Below are 17,178 nucleotides of genomic sequence, written 5' to 3' on the forward strand. Positions count from 1 at the left end.
ATAGTGCTGGTAGAGTAAAACCTTTAAAACTAAAACGATAGAGGTTGAGAGATTAAAGCTTTACTACTTTTTATTTAGTGTCGAACTCCAGGCCTTGAGGGCCGGTATCCTGCAGGCTTTAGATCTCACCCTGGGTCAACACACCTGAATCAAAGGATTAGTTCATTACCAGGTTTCTGGAGAACTTCAAGACATGTTGAGGAGGTAATTTAGCCATTTAAATCAGCTGTTTTGGATCGAGGACACATCTAAAACCTGCAGGACACCGGCCCTCGAGGCCTGGATTTTGACACCTGTGTCCTAAAGGAATCCACTTGTTTGAAATTTAAAATTCTTTATGGAAAAACACCGAGTTTAGTTTCAGATCGTCTTCCTGTGGGTTTAAGGACAAATGGAAATGGGTGTTGGATTTGACACTCACCAAGAAGTTTCTTCATATAATGGCTTGCCTTCGTGACCCTTCTACCTGATCCTCTGCCTTTCTTCTAACCCAGCTTATATTGAATTTTTACTTACTGTACCCGCTCGCCCAAATTGAAGTCCTGTAAGAGAATTATAATGCTAAACTGTTTTGAAAAAATAACATCAATTATCTGAAACTACGTTTGTTTGGGTAAAATACAATGTTTCCTGTGCCCCAGGAAGTTCACAAGCAACCTGAAAACATATCAATCTTCTGTATTTTTACATTCCTGTTAAGTTGATATAATATGCGGTACGTTTATACTATAGAAGACTTTACACACCATGTGACTGGAATTTGGTGGCTTAATAGGTTTTGAGTGCAAAAATGGTTCCCATTGCGCCTTTTAACACAGACAACGAAGATGAGAGACTGTTTTGTTTTATACATGGATTTAAAAATGAAGTTTTAAAAACTTATATTTAATATTAGAGTTCTTCAGTATTTGTTGGTTGTCCAAAATGAATCTAAGGAATCTTTAAATTTTACATCTGAACTCTTTAACAACTCTGTAAGATTTTAGAGTCTACATGTGTAAATAAATTCATTTATTTAAAAACACGTAAAAAATGGCCAATATATTTAACATGTGTAAACCAGATTTTATTTGTAGTTGATAGAAGGTACAGAAAGTAACGATGTGACCAGGTCATTGTTGGGGCACACATTATGACAGTATCTCAACCAAAGCTTCTCCCGCACGTTTGCGCCTTTGGTTCAAGGCCAGTGAGCTTCCTGTCTGTCCTCACAATGGGGTGAAAACATACACAGCATCTCTTTGGCAACAATAAACATAAGAGATTTTTTAAACCTTCCCTCCCTCACAGATACAGTACAGCAATACTCTAAAAAGTATTTTTGTTGAGATACAAAAATATTACGGACAGCCATCTAGATGTTTCTATGCTAAACTGTTACAGAATATTAAAGCCTTGGAAGGCAAACAAACATTTAAGACACTACATGTTGATCACCGGGCATCTTTCAAAGGTGGAATCAAACTTTTCCATCCAGCAAACACACAAACCCATCAGTCTTTCTCACAGTTTTACAAACAGAGCAAAGCATGACAGCATTTTCTTATCATCATGACATCAGCCCTCTGTGGCCTTTCAACAAGCTGATCAGACCAGTTAGGCTTATTATAAATTAGAGTCTCACTTAACAACAATGAGGCTCAAAGGGATTCGTTTTGTGTGATAATGATTTTGAACAGTCTTTTCCTGTTAGTCTGAAAAAGTCCAACAGTTCAACTTCTAATCCTAGAATTATTGTACAAATCTGCTCCGAACAAGTTGTTCCAAACATAACATGATGGGTAAATGGTCAGAAACAGAGAAATACTGGATCTATAATGTGCTGATTTTCAAACACAAAAATCACATTTGTTCAGACAAACCTCAGTGCAGACAAAAACCGGACAGTATTTAAATGTTGTTGGGTAACTTGAGATGTTAGCGTGTAGGGATGGGCAATATGATGGTACACACCAATGAAAAAATGTTTCTACCACGGTATCTGTTACTGCTTCTCCACCAATGTGGTGCTGGCATTCCTGGCAGTTCTGCATTGGAGTCTTTTGAGAACCATTGTGACAGGTTTGACAGCGTTGTGGTTTTTCACTCTACCATGCCTTTCTTTGGAGACAGATATTTATTTGGGAGGGTGAAGGTATGAAAAGCAGCTACGCCCCTAAACTCCTGTATTGAGATGGAGTTATGTATCCATCCATCCATCCATCCATGTCCACTTATTTAAAGTTTTGTAATGGTGGCAGCAAGCAAAGGTATTCAAGTTGTCCTTCTCCACAGCATCACTTTCAGTTTGGACTGGGGAATCCTGAGACCTTCCCAGGTCAGGTGAGATCTGTCCATTGGATTCTGGGTCTACCCTGGTGTCACCTCTCAGTTGAGTGTGCCTGAAAGAAGTTCCCAGGCGATCCCCTAACCAGATATCCAAATGACCTCAACCACATCTTTAAAGCTGAACAAAGATACCCTGCAGAGGAAACGTGTCCACTTGTATTCCCTACCTTAATCTTCCGGTCATTACCTTGATATCATGACCAGGGATGAGGGTTGGAACATAGACTCTTAAATAAAAAACTTCTCTCTTCACCACAACAGCCCAGTACAGCACCCACATCACTGCTGATGTTTAACGAATCCATCTCATCCTCCACCTCCTGATGAATAGAGAATGAACCATAACTCACACTTAGAGGTGCTGACACTCATCCCAGCTGTTTTACACTCAGTTGAGGGGTGAAGGTCATGCAGTGACCTTGAGTTAATAAAAGCAAAACAAAAAATGCAACAATACCAAAAATCTATCTTTAGAGGCCCAAACCATTTTTGTGCCAAGCTGGACTCGTGCTTATTAAGGCTGTAAAGCTGAATTTTTTATACATGGGAGTTTATGGGAACTGACTCCAGCCTCAAGTGGCCATGATAGGAACTGTGGTTTTTGGTACATTCCCCTCCCATGACCACTGACACCAGCAGGCCCAGCAGTTTTCTGTTACTAAACAATTACTTTTATTAATACTGTGAACCAACACTGTGTCGGTGGAAAAGGGATATATGCCTTCAGTACCTCCGTAGGCTGCACTACATCTTCTCGCATGTCAGTGAGTATTACTGCTCTCTAGCAATGTTGGATTAACAGTATCTTTGCATCAATGTGATGAAGTGCCTTGATTTGTCAGGCATCTGCTGGTTAACCAAAACAGACATTTTGTCTATATTTTTGAGCTGAAGATCCAGTACACGCACATCATGATAAAATATTACATTATATTGCCCACCCCTACTGGCTTACATCACTGTTAGGTTCAGTCGATGTCAGTTTTAATGACCTGTGTACCTGCCTTAAAAATAAAAACACTTTCCTTTTGTTTCTTAGCCGTAAATTCTTGTAAATGTGAAACCATGCATTGCTATATTATAAGAAACTTTCATAAGACTTCAGCCTGAAATGACCTCTGTACTTCTTCCCATTATAGTCACAATGTTGTGTCTGATGCTTACAGTAAAGAGGAGTTGGCTGCGATTGTGGTGCTGGCGCCCAGTTTGGTAAATAGAGTGATGTTTGTGTAAAACAGTACAGTCGCGGTCCTGATGTGACAATGAAAAAAGTCACAAATAATTATTAGGTTGTCAAGGTTGCTCAGCTGTTTCCTCAAAAAACAGAAAACATCCTGTAAGCAGACAGCCATTAGGATCCCCTGCGCTTCCATCTTTCACACGAGCACGTCTCTGAATGATCCCAAATACTGACATTATATTACTTGCGATACTTTAAAGATTCTTTTTGATATTCATTATTAATACAGGTAAAACCATTTCCTAAAAAGTATAAAGTCTGCGGAGCTGTACAGTCTTGTTCAAAGTGCTGATCCTTTGTTGAAAAGTCAGAAAGTTGACATTGTGTCTTTTACTCAGCAACAGTTTAACAGTCCTCTTTCTTTAAAGTCCAGGTGGCTCCACACTCTTATGAATGCTCCCCATGACGAATTAGAAAGTGAAAGATGTGGCAAATGTAACGCTTTTCAAAGGTCTGTCCTTCCACATTGTTTCTTTAATCCAAAAAAATATGTAGATTCAACATACAAGTTCCCCCTGGTTCCTTAAACTCAGTCATACATACCGTATATATTAATATTCTTGAAATATTATATATTAACAATTCTCTTTTCAGTATTCTAAACAGCTTAGGCCAGTCCTACATGGTGGTGAGACGGACCTTTCAAAAGTGTCCACAGGCGGTAAGAGGCACTGTCTTGTGTTTCTAAAACCTGATGTTAAAAATGAAATCAGTAGTCATGCTAGTAGACCGAGATGTTGTCACAAAGAGGCAGTAAATATCCACAGCTTCTTATTCTTTGTCTCCATCTTCACTGCTTCCTGCAGAAACACAATGAGGCAGAAAGGATTAATGTACATCACCCATTTTTACAGGCCACTGGGCATCTTTATCCCCAAAACATTGGCACATATCAAAGACATTTGGCAAGAGTGTATTTTCTCATTATTATGGCAATTCAGCTTTTGGCAATATGCTGCAGCCAACAATTGCATCTTTAATGGGCCAGGTTCCCAGACTGGGTTTAAGTCTAACACAGCAGAAAGATGCATTTTAGTTTTATTCTTTATTTGTCAGCGATCATGCACAAAAACTGTGATCTCATAAGATGCAGCTACTAGCCAGTTTCCATCTGACATCTCTGGGAAGAAAAAATACAGAGTGTAAAACCTTCATATCAACACGTTTACTGCAACGTTTTCATAAAACCTATTGAAATAAAGCTGAAAGTCCACATGATGATTGCTTGATTTTAAAATTCGCTGTGATAGTTTACAGAGGCAAAATTAGATATGTATATCCATTGTTAAAAATATGAGTTTCTCGTGAGTTTGCAGAAGTGACCTACCTCCTGCAGATTCCATATCAGAGTCTGAGATGTGAGTGATGGAGAACCGGGAAACGCTGGAGGGAGAGACGGTAAAGCGGGAATACTGCACGGCTGGTTTAGTGTCTGGGGTTGTGGTGATGGAACGGGGTGGAGGGGATTCAGATGCGGCTGAGGATGTTGGCAGTGGGAGTAGGGGGAAGTCATCTTCCCACTCAAAACCCGCACCTGAGTGAAAACAGCAAAGGGGAGGAAGTAATAGTTTGATATCTTAACATGAGAAAGTCTTCAGTGTGCTAATACATTGTGTGTAATCATATTCACATTTGCACATTTGAAAGTAAAAGAATAATACATACTCTCCTCCGAAATGTTCCCGTCTGAAGAGTCATCTGAGGCATTAACCCTTTCTTGGGGTTTGGTCCGAGAACCTTCTGCTCCTAAAGGAAAGCCATGCTCGGCGAGCTCTTTAGTTGGGCTTTCCTAGCAGTTGTGATATTAAAAGAGTCAGTGAGTGGACCAGAATAAACATTATTGATGTGCCATTAATAGAGCCAATATTAAGGCTAATCTTCCCTCTTTGACACTCACCTGGTCGAACAGATACACGGTAACATCGTCAAAAAAAGACACTGTTTTCTTCTTGTGTTCGAGCTCCTCCTCCAGGTTCTCCTCAGTGAGCAATGCTGGCATCTTGAGCAGGCTTCGCAGTTTATGGGCCTCGCTGTTGTCGCTCACCACAATAGGCACTGGGTGGCACTCTTCCTCACTCTCTTCCCCTCCGCTCTGTTCCTGCATATCGTAGCTTTGCAGCTCCTCGTCCGACTCGTCGCTGTCATCGGTATCGCCGTCCTCCTCGTCGGCCTCCTCCCCGTCGGCCGGAGATGCTCTGCCCTCTGTTGCAGGGAGCGGAGGCGGTGGGGTGGAAGGAGGTGGAGGGGAGGAAGAGGAAAATCGTCTGGTGTTTGAGGTTTGTTGCAAAGCTACCTCATCTTTGGGTAAGGTGTGTTTCATTTCACTGGATATGCCTGATGGCCTGTTCTGAACCGTCTCGGTTGCTGCCTCCTCTGAAGTTTCTGAAGTTTGAGCAGAGTCTTTTATGCCATCTGCTTCCTCCTTATCTAAATTTACGTTGGTGGCACAATCTCCATTCAGGGCACCAAGAGCTTCTTCCATGGCCCCCACCACCTCAGCTGCCCAGTCTCCCAAGGATGAGCTCTCTTCCTGTGATGGCCATTCATCCAGTCCTCCCTCAGTATCAGAAGGCTCTGGAGGAAGTCCTAAAGTCTCATCTTTGCAACAGTCCTCTGTCAAGTACTCCTCAATCTCTGGTGCAGAAGAGAATTCTGTTGTGTCTGTTACTGTTTGTTTCGTTTCAAGTTTTATGTCCTTGTTCACTACAACACCCTTTAGTTCTTCCTCTCTATCATTTTTCCTTTTTGCAGCTTTCTTTTCTGGCATGTTTGGTTCTTTTGCAATGTTTTGCTCATCTGTTTTTCCCATCTGGAGTTCCTCTCCCTCATGCCGAGTCTGCTTTTCATTCTCATAGTCTGAAAAGTAGGCAGAGTCTCTGTATGGCGTCTTATCACTCAAGGGTAACAGAATTTGGTCATCTGCCTGTGATGCTTCTAGTGCCAAATCTTCACCCATCAATGACTCACCCTCCGTGGGAACCACTTTAGCTTCAATTCCCTCTTCCTCCAGGACTTCTTCCTCCTCCAGGCTGGCATCAAGAGCAGGTTTTCCTAAAGGTTGTTCACGAGGTTCATGAGGTTCTTTGGGAACAAACTCGGGGCTCTCATTATTTTCGGTGTCATAGCCGCTGTCCATAGCTTTAGGTGAGCTGGAAGGGTGGGATGACGCAGGGCTGGAGCCTTCACAAGACCCAGCTGCAGACGGCAGATCCATGGAATCCATGGAATCGGGTGTTCCTACCTGCTTTTGTAGCAACTTGAAGGCGGGAGAAGCATTCAGCTCACTGGACTCATCAGCGAAGATGCCTGAAGTAACATCAGTTATATCGTCTGTGATGTCTTCCTCTTCGTCATCGTCACTGCAGTCGAGTATGTCAGCAAGGCTTACATTGGAATCTTCACGGTCGACGCCACTGTCACTGGTGTGACTCATCTCTGACTGTGGATCTGTCACCGCCACCATCACATGCGTGTTATCATCAGGAGGTGGAGTGGCTTGAGTGGCTTTTGTCATTGTTAGAGTCACCTCTTCTTTTCTAGGCTCTGGCAGTTTCTGTATGATTTCCTTAATAACGTCCTCCCTCTTCTCTTTAGCTTGGACATCATCAGTTGTAAGATCGACATACTGTTCTCCACAGTCCACAGATTTGGCCACGATGGGACCTCCTGGAGCTGGTGATAAATTGATCATCTCTTCATTGCTTAGCATGTCAATGACTTTATCTCTGTAGTTAGTGTGACTGTAGAGCTGACAAAAGCTTGTGTTTCGAACAAGCAAGCCAGTGAGTGGGTCAACAAAGTGCGAGTGGCAGCACTCTCCAGATGTTGGCACCTGAGTCTCACCTTCATGGCACATGTAAATGTAGGGATTGCAGTTTTCCGAGGGCACCATAGCATGATGTTTACTCAAACTAAGGCAGGCACTATTATCTTTGACCTGGTGTGGCTCAAGATAATCGATGGGTTTGGGTAGAGAGTGAAAGGCCAGGCTGTGTCCTTCTGGCCAGGAGTCCTCGATGTCTGTACTCGGCATTGTATAATGGAAATCGGCGTAGGTGTCCTGTCGGCAACTATGGCTTGCCCGTCTCTGGTGACCGGCACTGCTGTGGCGGTGCTTCGAAGGCCAAGTATTGCACGTGTGTCTCTCAACAAATATGTCCTCATCTTCCTCTTCTGAGTCACTGTCTCTGTGTCCGATGAAGAGAGCCCCCTGAGTCTCCATGTTTATACTGACAGAGTTACTGTTGTGTCTTGTGTGGCTGGGCATAGTCTTCCTCAGGGAACCCATCATGTCATAATAACCTCCAGTGACATTCTTTCCTATAATGGACGTCTGACTTGTGTCCAGGTATGTGTCTCTGTAAGCCTGCTGAGATGGACTGTTTATAGAATGGGATATCACTAGTGGGTTCTCCAACTCCCCCAAAGCCTGACGCAGGCTTCTTGAGCCCCAGCTTTCCTGATGATGCTCTCTGGAGAGCTCACCTCCGATCAGATAGTGATCTATTCCCAAAGGTGGTGAGTGGTCAAAATAATAGCCCCCATCTCGATCTTTATAGGACACATAGTGACTAGACTCCCAGGGTCGTAGGGGGCTGTTATCTGACACTTGACCTAAAAGGGGTTCCATTGTCAGGGAGATGGCGGGACTTGAGTCATTGGAGTCATACATGTCAGATTTATGGATGTCAGCTGACCAATAAGGACCCATAGTTTTAGCCTGTGATGGGCAGGCCATGCACTCACCCGAGTCTGCGCTCCCAGTCAGGAAGCTCCCACTGCTGCCCTGGTAGTCTGGGCTGTATGAGACCATGGTGTAGTCTGGATCAATGTTACAGTCTACTGGTTCCTCAATGCGAATGTAGTATTCACTGTTTACTGAGGGGCTATGGGCACTGAGGACAGGAAGTACACCTGGAGCGTGTAGATGTTTAGGTTGATAGTAGGAAGGAGAAACTCCATGGCTCAGGCTTTCCATGGGACAGCCTCCCACAATGCCTCCAGGTGGGTAAAATGCTTCCTGACAATGATGGTTTACCTGACCTAAGGTACTAGACGTGTCTGGGGCTCTGTATGACTGGTCTGCCCTGGCTTGCTCCCACTTGTACTCAAAGTTCAGGCCGTGGCTGGTTTCAGTGACTGTTAGTATGTCATCTCCAGACTCTGAGTGGTAGCCATCACCAGTAGAAAATGGTTTTAAGAGTGGGAAAGATGAGGTGGTTGATGAGGGGTGGTCTCGTGACATCGCTGAGGCACCACGCTGACTGTTGAATCCAGTATTGGGACGCAGGGAGTTCCAGCGTCTCTCAAAGTCCTCTTCGGCCTCGCTGGCCCCCTTGGCACATAGGTAGCTGAGCAGCAAGTGAACTTCCTCTGCGGTTGGCCTCTGATCAGGCTGCAGCCAGCAGAACTGCATCACCTCATACCTGTAGACCCAAAACACAAGGCACAAAGAAAGAAAGAAAAGTTTAATTAAAATTAAATGAAAGAAATAAAAAGTACAAAAGTAATCAGCTCGATGCACTCAGAAATTGACCTTTGGTTTTTAGAATTGGTTTCCCGTTTGTAATATTGTAGCTAATACTGAGAGGACCTATTATTCTCTAACAATGGTGCATGCTCATATCAAAAATGGGCAAAGTTTCAAATTTTGACTTCTCCAAAATCTATTTCATCAGTTTTTTTCTACTTCTGGCTGGTATGATATTGGTTTCTGGTTGTGGTAGCGCTCTCCAGTCTCTCTGAGCTGTGGGCGTTTGGTGGGCTACAGTTCATCTCAAAACTAACCGTGTTGGTGTGCACTCAGTGTTTTACTTTGCTGTTCCTTGACTCATACTATCCAATAACAGCCTCACTGTAAACACTCAGTAGCAACCAAAATTACCGCACTAAATGCCACAATAAATGCTATACATAAATTTATCAAGTAAGGTGGGTGATAATGAAGTAATTAAATATATAAAAAAACTCAAATACGTAAAATCAGAAAATAATATTGCAAAATCTAATATGCAACATAATCCAAACCAAAAAATCAACATATACACGTGCCATAACTGAGGCATGGAGCTGCACCAAAGCCCAGTATGGAAGTAAAAAGTTACTGCGATGTTCATTGTGAACTGTGAATCATACAAGGCTACAGCAACAGAGTCCAAGAATAGTGCAACAACAAAAGAATAACAATTGGAAGTTCATTAAACCTCCTCCTGAAAGGGATTTAATTGTGTTGCTTTAAGTGTTGTGTTTTGTGGGTCGATCGTGGCTCAAGAGTTGGGCGTTTGTCTTGTAATCGGAAGGTTGCCGGTTCGAGCCCCGGCTTGGACAGTCTCGGTCGTTGTGTCCTTGGGCAAGACACTTCACCCGTTGCCTACTGGTGGTGGTCAGAGGGCCCGGTGGCGCCAGTGTCCGGCAGCCTCGCCTCTGTCAGTGCGCCCCAGGGTGGCTGTGGCTACAATGTAGCTGCCATCACCAGTGTGTGAATGACAGGTTGTGTAAAGCACTTTGGGGTCCTTAGGGACTAGAAAAGTGCTATACAAATACAGGCCATTTACCATTTTTGCTGCATTTATGTGTGACTCACCAGCGTTCAGCGAGGGGTACTTTGAGCAGCGGTTTGGGCAGTCGCAGCTGCTGCTCCCTAACAGCGTAGGTCAGCACATGTCTGTCAGAATAGTGTCTGTAGGGCTGGTTTCCCAGCTCGAACAGCTCCCACATAGTCACCCCAAGAGACCTGAGACACAGGACAAGATTAAATATATCTTATTAGTGACTTCATGTACATTTCATGTATACATTTCTTATAATCCTGCAGTAACGTCCATCCTTTTATCTACTGTTAAAAACTTACAACTATATAAGCGTTTGTTAGTGTATTAATATTATTAAAAGCTCTTATGTGTTTTATTCTTTATAACTTATATCCATGGAGTTAGGGCTGGCGATTTCACATGTCTTACAAACTGTTCAGAAAGTAATAGAGAATTACAATAATATTATCATAATATATATTTGGCCTAAAACTTCAAAATTTAAATCTTATTCAACAGAATGCAATATAATCATTTTGTTTTAGACTTCTGGGAGTGACGGCACGTTGGTGACATCCTCAGTAAGTTTGGAGCTAACTAAAGGATTGTTTTAGGTAACTTGGTACAGTATTTAAAATGATGGTTAAGGGCTATACATGATGTCAGCGAGCGTCCTCACAAAATACAAAAGATGTGTCTATGTGCATTGATCAGATACCAGATGTTGCTGTGTTTGGTCTGGTCTGCCACCAGCAGGTTTCCGTGCACCTCGTCCACCAGCTCTGGAGCGATCCAGCGCAGGGGCACGTACATCTGGTCTGATGTCACGTAGTAATCGTCCTGAAACGAGGGTCAGGTAAATTGTTAAGTTGCAGAAATATGACAAAAAACAAATTCAAACTAAATGACCTGCTGGACAATTTTGCCTTTTCTGATATAATGCTAAAAAGTGAAAAGAACGTTCTTATAACCCTGCAGAAATTCACTCGACTGTGATTAATGTAAACTCAGAACCATTTGGGAACTGACTATTTATATAACGAGCTTGCTTTTTTGTTGCCTGCTAGTGATGAATACAGAATATATTTTCAAACTTTACAAAGAGCAACAGGACCAGTTTGTTGTTTGCTGATCTTTTTCACATTTAACACACTGGTTGTGTACCTTGTACTTTGTGTGGGCCAGACCATAATCTCCGATCTTCACTGAGACATCAGCCGTCAACAAGCAGTTTCTTAAAGCCAGGTCACTGGAGATGGGGGTAAACAGCTGTTATGTCTCTCTAATATTAGCAAACACAAAACAACAAGACTAGAACGTTTTTATCAATGTACAAAAATACTTCGAAGTCCTGCAAACAACAGCATTTAGTCCTGTGTTTTCACAGTAGGCTAAAAATAAACAAAACAAATTAAGTAAATTTTACTAAAATGAAATAAAATATACAGGAAATGCCTTGCCGTAAGTGCCCAACAGGACAAGAGTAATTACTTGTGTTGTTTATGTCATTTAAAGCTTCAGGTACTTCTTATTTTGCATTTGAAATACGAATCTATACTATTATAGGTAAACTTATCCACCATGATTTAAAGTCATGACTTGAATACTTTAAGTATGTTTTGATGATAAAACCAGGTGTACTGTAGTAGGAATACAACTTTTTCTTTTTTTGAGTATGAAGTGAAATGAAAACTAGATAAAATAACAATAAATTATTGGAAAAAATACAAAAACCGGAGTCCTGGAGAGGAGGGATCACCGCCTGCAACAAAATCACTGATGCTGGAGTCTTTAGGGAGCACTCAGGCAGCACCAGGATATTGTTTCAGGAAGCGACCGAGAGGCAAAAGGCTAATCTCAAATTCAGAGCGAGATATCTGTAATACTTAGTAGAAAAATCTCATTGAAATAAAAAAAAATCTTTTTGAATAGAGCACAGCAGATAGAAAAATAACACACGCACACACAAATATGAAAAACTGTTAATAAAGCTGGATTTTCAAGAAGTTTGAAGGACATGTTTGAGGAGGGCTTTTGATTCATTCAACTGAAAGCAGATCAAGGTTGGGTTAAGCATTCACTGAACGTTAACCGATTTAAATGAATGGACACGTGTGAGGTAGTTTGGAGGCTTCAGCAGTAATACTCTACAAATAAACCGCATTAGATGACTGCATCTCGTCTGTTAGTAAAGCCTGTTAGTTCTCACTGAACAGTGATGACTGTGAAATCTGTTATCAGTATTGAAGAACAGTAAGTTATGATATACAGGCTCACTGCTGTAGATCACAGAGACGATAACCTTATGGCTAAAATCAAAGACGTCCAAGAAACCAGAGGAGTCAGATGGTGACTCTTAAATTAATGATCGTTATCAGGGCAAAAACCTGAGTATCTGTTGGACACCAAAAGAGTGGTAGTCGGGTCACTTTGTGCAAATATTCTCTGCAAACTTTCAAAAAACATTGGCAGCATTTCACCAATGGGTAGAAATGTTTTTGAACATGTGCGACTGCTCTTCTAACTTCTGCATTTCCCAAAGAAGTTCTCTTTTCCAGGCCACCAGGGTAAATACAAATTAATAACTTTGACCATCTTCTGGTAAAAATTCGTTTTAGAAATATGTACGAGAGCTAGTCCTAGCCGATGTCTTTCTAACACAATACGTTGACGATTTGGAAATAAAGTCATAGCAGTCTGGACCGTTTTAAAATATTTAAAAATACAGGCATTTACGAGAGTCACACCTTTTGGTCTGCATTTTGAAAGTCTCTGGTTAAGATCAGACTGAAGGTGAGTCGGGGCCTGTGCTGGGACAGAACTGAGGCATACAAAAAACTAACTGCTTCAGCTAAAAGTGGACTGATGATATAGAATAATTGTGTTATTTATAGGGTAAACAGAGACTGCCTGCTTGACTGAACAGCATCAGTGACAGCAGTCGGATTTCTCAGGTTTAAGTCTGAAACGACTCTTTACCTGTGCGTGAAGTTGTGTTTGTGCAGGTGCAGGAGGCCTGAGGAAATGTCACAGGCCATCCTTTGAAGAATCAGGGGCTCTGGGCTCATGGTTTCAGAGGTTCTGCAGCTTCTGAGGTAACCCTTCACATCCCCCTGCACATGAAAGAGAGCTATAAAACATCTGTATGACCACTGGAGGGCAGTCTTACTATTTTACTACGTCGCCTCTGTCCAGTCATGTAAACCTTGATTGGTGTCAGAAACCAGAACATTGCACAGGAGAAGACCAGACGAACTAGCAAATTTGTTGTCTTCACTTTTCTTTATGGAAATGGATAATTAGAGATTTTAGGGATGAGCCGAGAAATCCGGCCATCTGAGTGAATTAAGCTTCTCTTTGGACTAAATATCATCTTCTTGGCAGTCTTCATTCTAGTTTGTCTTAAAGCTTTAGACTGTTTGGAGTCTACATAATAAATAACAAGTTTGATGCTAATAATTGCAAAGTTTCCTCTAAGTTAGATCTGAATGGGATGTTTTTGGTTTAGCTTTTGCTAACATTTCCACACTCGACCTCGCCTTATAAGAGGAACTACCCACCTGCACTTAACCTACAGTGGGAATAAAAATAAAAGATGAGAAGTGGCAGGAGGCTCTTGGTTTTACTATAATTTACTATAAATATCTGTGTGTAATCTACTAAACCAATCACGGTGATGGATTCTGGGAAGTGGTTGGAGTGGCACAAGTGTAAATTGACTCACTTTAAGCTTGTCTGCCAAATACTTACAGCAGCTGCCAAGAAGGATTTTATTAGACAGTTAATATAACATTCTACAATGACAAATTACTAAAATGCTTTCAATCAGTTGAAGTACTACAGAATTTGGATTAAAGTCAACAGTCAAAAAAGTTGTCAAGGACATTAATAAACGAATGTTAAACACGGCGATTTTATTAAAATATTAAACCCTTTAAATTAAACTGGGATCGTCAAAATAAAATCTCCAGTTGAGATTTGGTATTGTATATTTTTTTTCATACTATGATTTAAAGAGTGTCTCCGCACATCTGTCTCATGGCTTTGAATACTCACCAGTGGACAAAACTCCAGCACCAGCAGGTAGGGAGTGATCTCAGTGCACTGGGCCAGACACTGCAGCAGAGCAGGATGCTGGAGGGCACTGGAGAAGAGAACAGGATCTCAGCATGCACATATTATTTATCACCTTTAAACACGAGTATATGTTTTAGTATTACATGGGTATAAATACTTTTGGTATTGAGATATGGCTGATATATTTGAGCATTCAAGAAAATATTAGACAACCACGCTGAGACACCATCCATCTTAATTTAACAAGTTTTGTGGTAATATCATTTATTTTTCATTCTTCATACTCTGCTTTTATTTTTTCTATTTAACCTTAAAGTACATTTAAAGTGTTTTTTCTTTTACTCTGATTCGATTTTAACCTTGATCTGCATTTTATTCTTGCACATGTACCAGGCATACATTTATTCTAACTTATTATTCTTATGATATTCTCCATGCACGGATCACCTTTAACAACTTTAATGCAACCCACCGAGAGGTCTGTCATTATTATACTTTTACAAGCTTGTATGTGTTACTGTTATTGCCGCTGAGAAGATTTTAACCTATGTTAACGACAAAGGGGCAAAATAACAGCAACACGTTAGAATATAAACACCGTGACCTCCGTCTGATTTTTTTTCCAACAAAAATGGAAAAAGTATAAAATTTTTAAAAGAAGAGTTTATGACAGAGTTATTGTATTGGCTTTACATTGCATTTGTATTCCCAAGGAAGTATAAAGTATAATTTGCCCAGATAATGCCTGAATCCCTCTGCAGGGATAAACAAAGGATTAATTATTAGGATGAATAATTATATATTACAGTATTTATTAAGTATATTTAAAGACATGCATCCTTAGTTTTAACTAAAATATTTGACTGATTGTGATTGGAAAACAAAAGCATGATGCTATACATAAAAGTTACAGAAAAGCAAGTAAAAGCAAGTTTCATAGATCCTGGGAAGCTGACCCGTCAGTATTTTATAAGTTTATCTCAAGTTTTGAACATAAAACATTTGCAGATGTCTGCCTCAAACACCCGGAAGGGTGACAAGAAAGAGAATTGAGAGAAACCAGGAGCAAACGACAAACAAAAATGGACTAAAACGTCAGGACAGAGGACACAAAAATGACAAAGACATGAGAGATGCTCAGTGTTTAGGGGTGGCTCAGGTTTACCTGATCCAGCTTCAGTTAAGGAGACTTTATTAAAATGTAGACTGGACATATGTAAGCACTACTTCTGCCCTTTCAATCAGTACTTTTAGACTGTAGATTTTACATGTACTGCTTAAATTGTCCATGTAAGAATAAACTACAGACATGTGAGGGAGGTGAAGGTGTACCGGTAAGGCTGTGCTTCTTCCAGGAAGTGCATCTGGTCCTGTACGCTGGCACTGGCTTTGAGTTCCTTGACCACCACTTGGGTGGTGTTCAGGCCTGCGTTCACCTCCCCCAGAAGAACCTGAAACAAGTAGAGACAAATGCATACAGGGGAAGGCACACAGACAGGATGGCCACGTTCACATAAGCAAACGCATTAAACATGAAATGGGAGTACCATTACACAAAGACAGACAAAACGAGATGAAGCAGTCATGCGGGAGTTCAGCAGTGCAGATAATACGCACAAACAGATGGACATACCCAGTGATGGTGCACAAGGATGAAGAGGGTGGATGAATATTCATGAGTGAACAGTATGAATAAGAAAAGGAGGAGAAGCAGACAAAGAAGCAGAAGGGGGGAAACGAGAGAGAATGACAACAACATGTTATCTGGTTGTAAAAACATGTTAACACACCAGAAGGTTTAGGCTGCAAGGAGGGCTATTACTTTGAAAATTTAGCAGCGTAAAATTTGTTCTCAAGGCCTAAGTCTATCACTTTGGGAACAAGCTGACATCAAAGGCGAGAGGATCGGGCTGGCATTACACACTCAGACATTTCAGGTAACGCAGCGTGTCGGACATTTTTAACCGACTCCCGCTCCGAGCAGAGCCGGGATCACAGCAAAGACTAACAGCCATGATGTGAGTCTCAACGATGCTGCGTTTTATCTACCCGGCAGGGAGCGACAGATTTGAAATTACCAGCAGGTTTTTATGAAGATTGAGGTTTCTGAAGTGGGCTTACCTTCCCAAACCAGCCATTCCCAATCTCTTTCAGGTAGAGAAGACTGTGGCGGCTGAGATCTGTCGATTTCAGGAGTTGGACTGAATAAGACAGAGAAAAAGAGAAAAGATGTAACAGAGATTGGTGAGTGTCAATCAAAAGCCTTTGAACTGAAGTCATGGTCACTCACAGCACTAAACATTTTGCATGTTTTTGTCCATTTTCTACAAATTTCTTTGCGTTATCATCAATGATTTAAACTATTCAAACCGCGCTCATTGAGAAAAAATGAAAGTACAAGTGATGAATTGCAGCTGTCCTTGTGGAAAGTTGGTGTCAGTGGTAACATTTAATTTCTTTAACTAAAAAAACAAGATTGTCACTGATATGTAAAATGAATCCACCTGTAAGTGGCATAAATTATTTGTACACACATTAAAGTTTCAACTCCCCCATTTCAACTGCACATGCATATTCCATGTGTGCAGTTTACATAATTTTGACACACTAAACATACTAAAACTAATAATCTTAATGTTATATGTATTTGTCAGTCAGATGGGTCAAGTAAAGTAAAATCCACTAAACACAAATCATTTCCAAAAATACAATCGGTTCTTCTTCACTGGACAGTACATACGATATATTGGATCAAAAGTACATTATCATTAGAATGTAATGCAATGTAAACATTTAATGTTCCATTATCACGCAACAAAATCATGATGGCACTGATGGATTTCACCACTCAAACGGGGCTCGGACATAAGGAGTGCTTATCGACTATATGAAAATGGAGGGAAACCAAATGCCGAAAAAAGTTTAAGTGTTCATTAAACAATTATAAATAGAAGAAGAAGAGTGCACGTCTTACACTTGAATGCCTTTTTAAAAAGGTTTTCA

The 17,178-nt window shown here is 41.1% G+C and overlaps 1 protein-coding gene across 4 annotated transcripts in view; it reads right to left on the reverse strand.

Moving 5' to 3' along the window:
* Positions 1-1,044: 1,044 nt before the first annotated feature.
* Positions 1,045-17,178, reverse strand: part of aatkb (apoptosis-associated tyrosine kinase b) — a 70,005-nt gene continuing 53,871 nt past the window's right edge. For all 4 annotated transcript variants that reach the window (XM_040014442.1, XM_040014443.1, XM_040014444.1 and 1 more), the window contains 11 exons: positions 16,297-16,376; positions 15,508-15,626; positions 14,155-14,242; positions 13,078-13,211; positions 11,263-11,347; positions 10,817-10,938; positions 10,152-10,301; positions 5,466-8,994; positions 5,234-5,357; positions 4,896-5,102; positions 1,045-4,368 (listed from right to left, as the gene is read on the reverse strand). In XM_040014442.1, the coding sequence (XP_039870376.1) occupies positions 4,340-4,368; positions 4,896-5,102; positions 5,234-5,357; positions 5,466-8,994; positions 10,152-10,301; positions 10,817-10,938; positions 11,263-11,347; positions 13,078-13,211; positions 14,155-14,242; positions 15,508-15,626; positions 16,297-16,376 (4,667 nt within the window). In that variant the 3' untranslated portion in view covers positions 1,045-4,339. The remainder of the gene's footprint in view (positions 4,369-4,895; positions 5,103-5,233; positions 5,358-5,465; positions 8,995-10,151; positions 10,302-10,816; positions 10,939-11,262; positions 11,348-13,077; positions 13,212-14,154; positions 14,243-15,507; positions 15,627-16,296; positions 16,377-17,178) is intronic.

The sequence above is a fragment of the Simochromis diagramma genome, unplaced genomic scaffold, assembly GCF_900408965.1.
Source record: "Simochromis diagramma unplaced genomic scaffold, fSimDia1.1 OVJJ01000669.1, whole genome shotgun sequence".
In the NCBI taxonomy this organism is placed as follows: Eukaryota; Metazoa; Chordata; class Actinopteri; order Cichliformes; family Cichlidae; genus Simochromis; species Simochromis diagramma.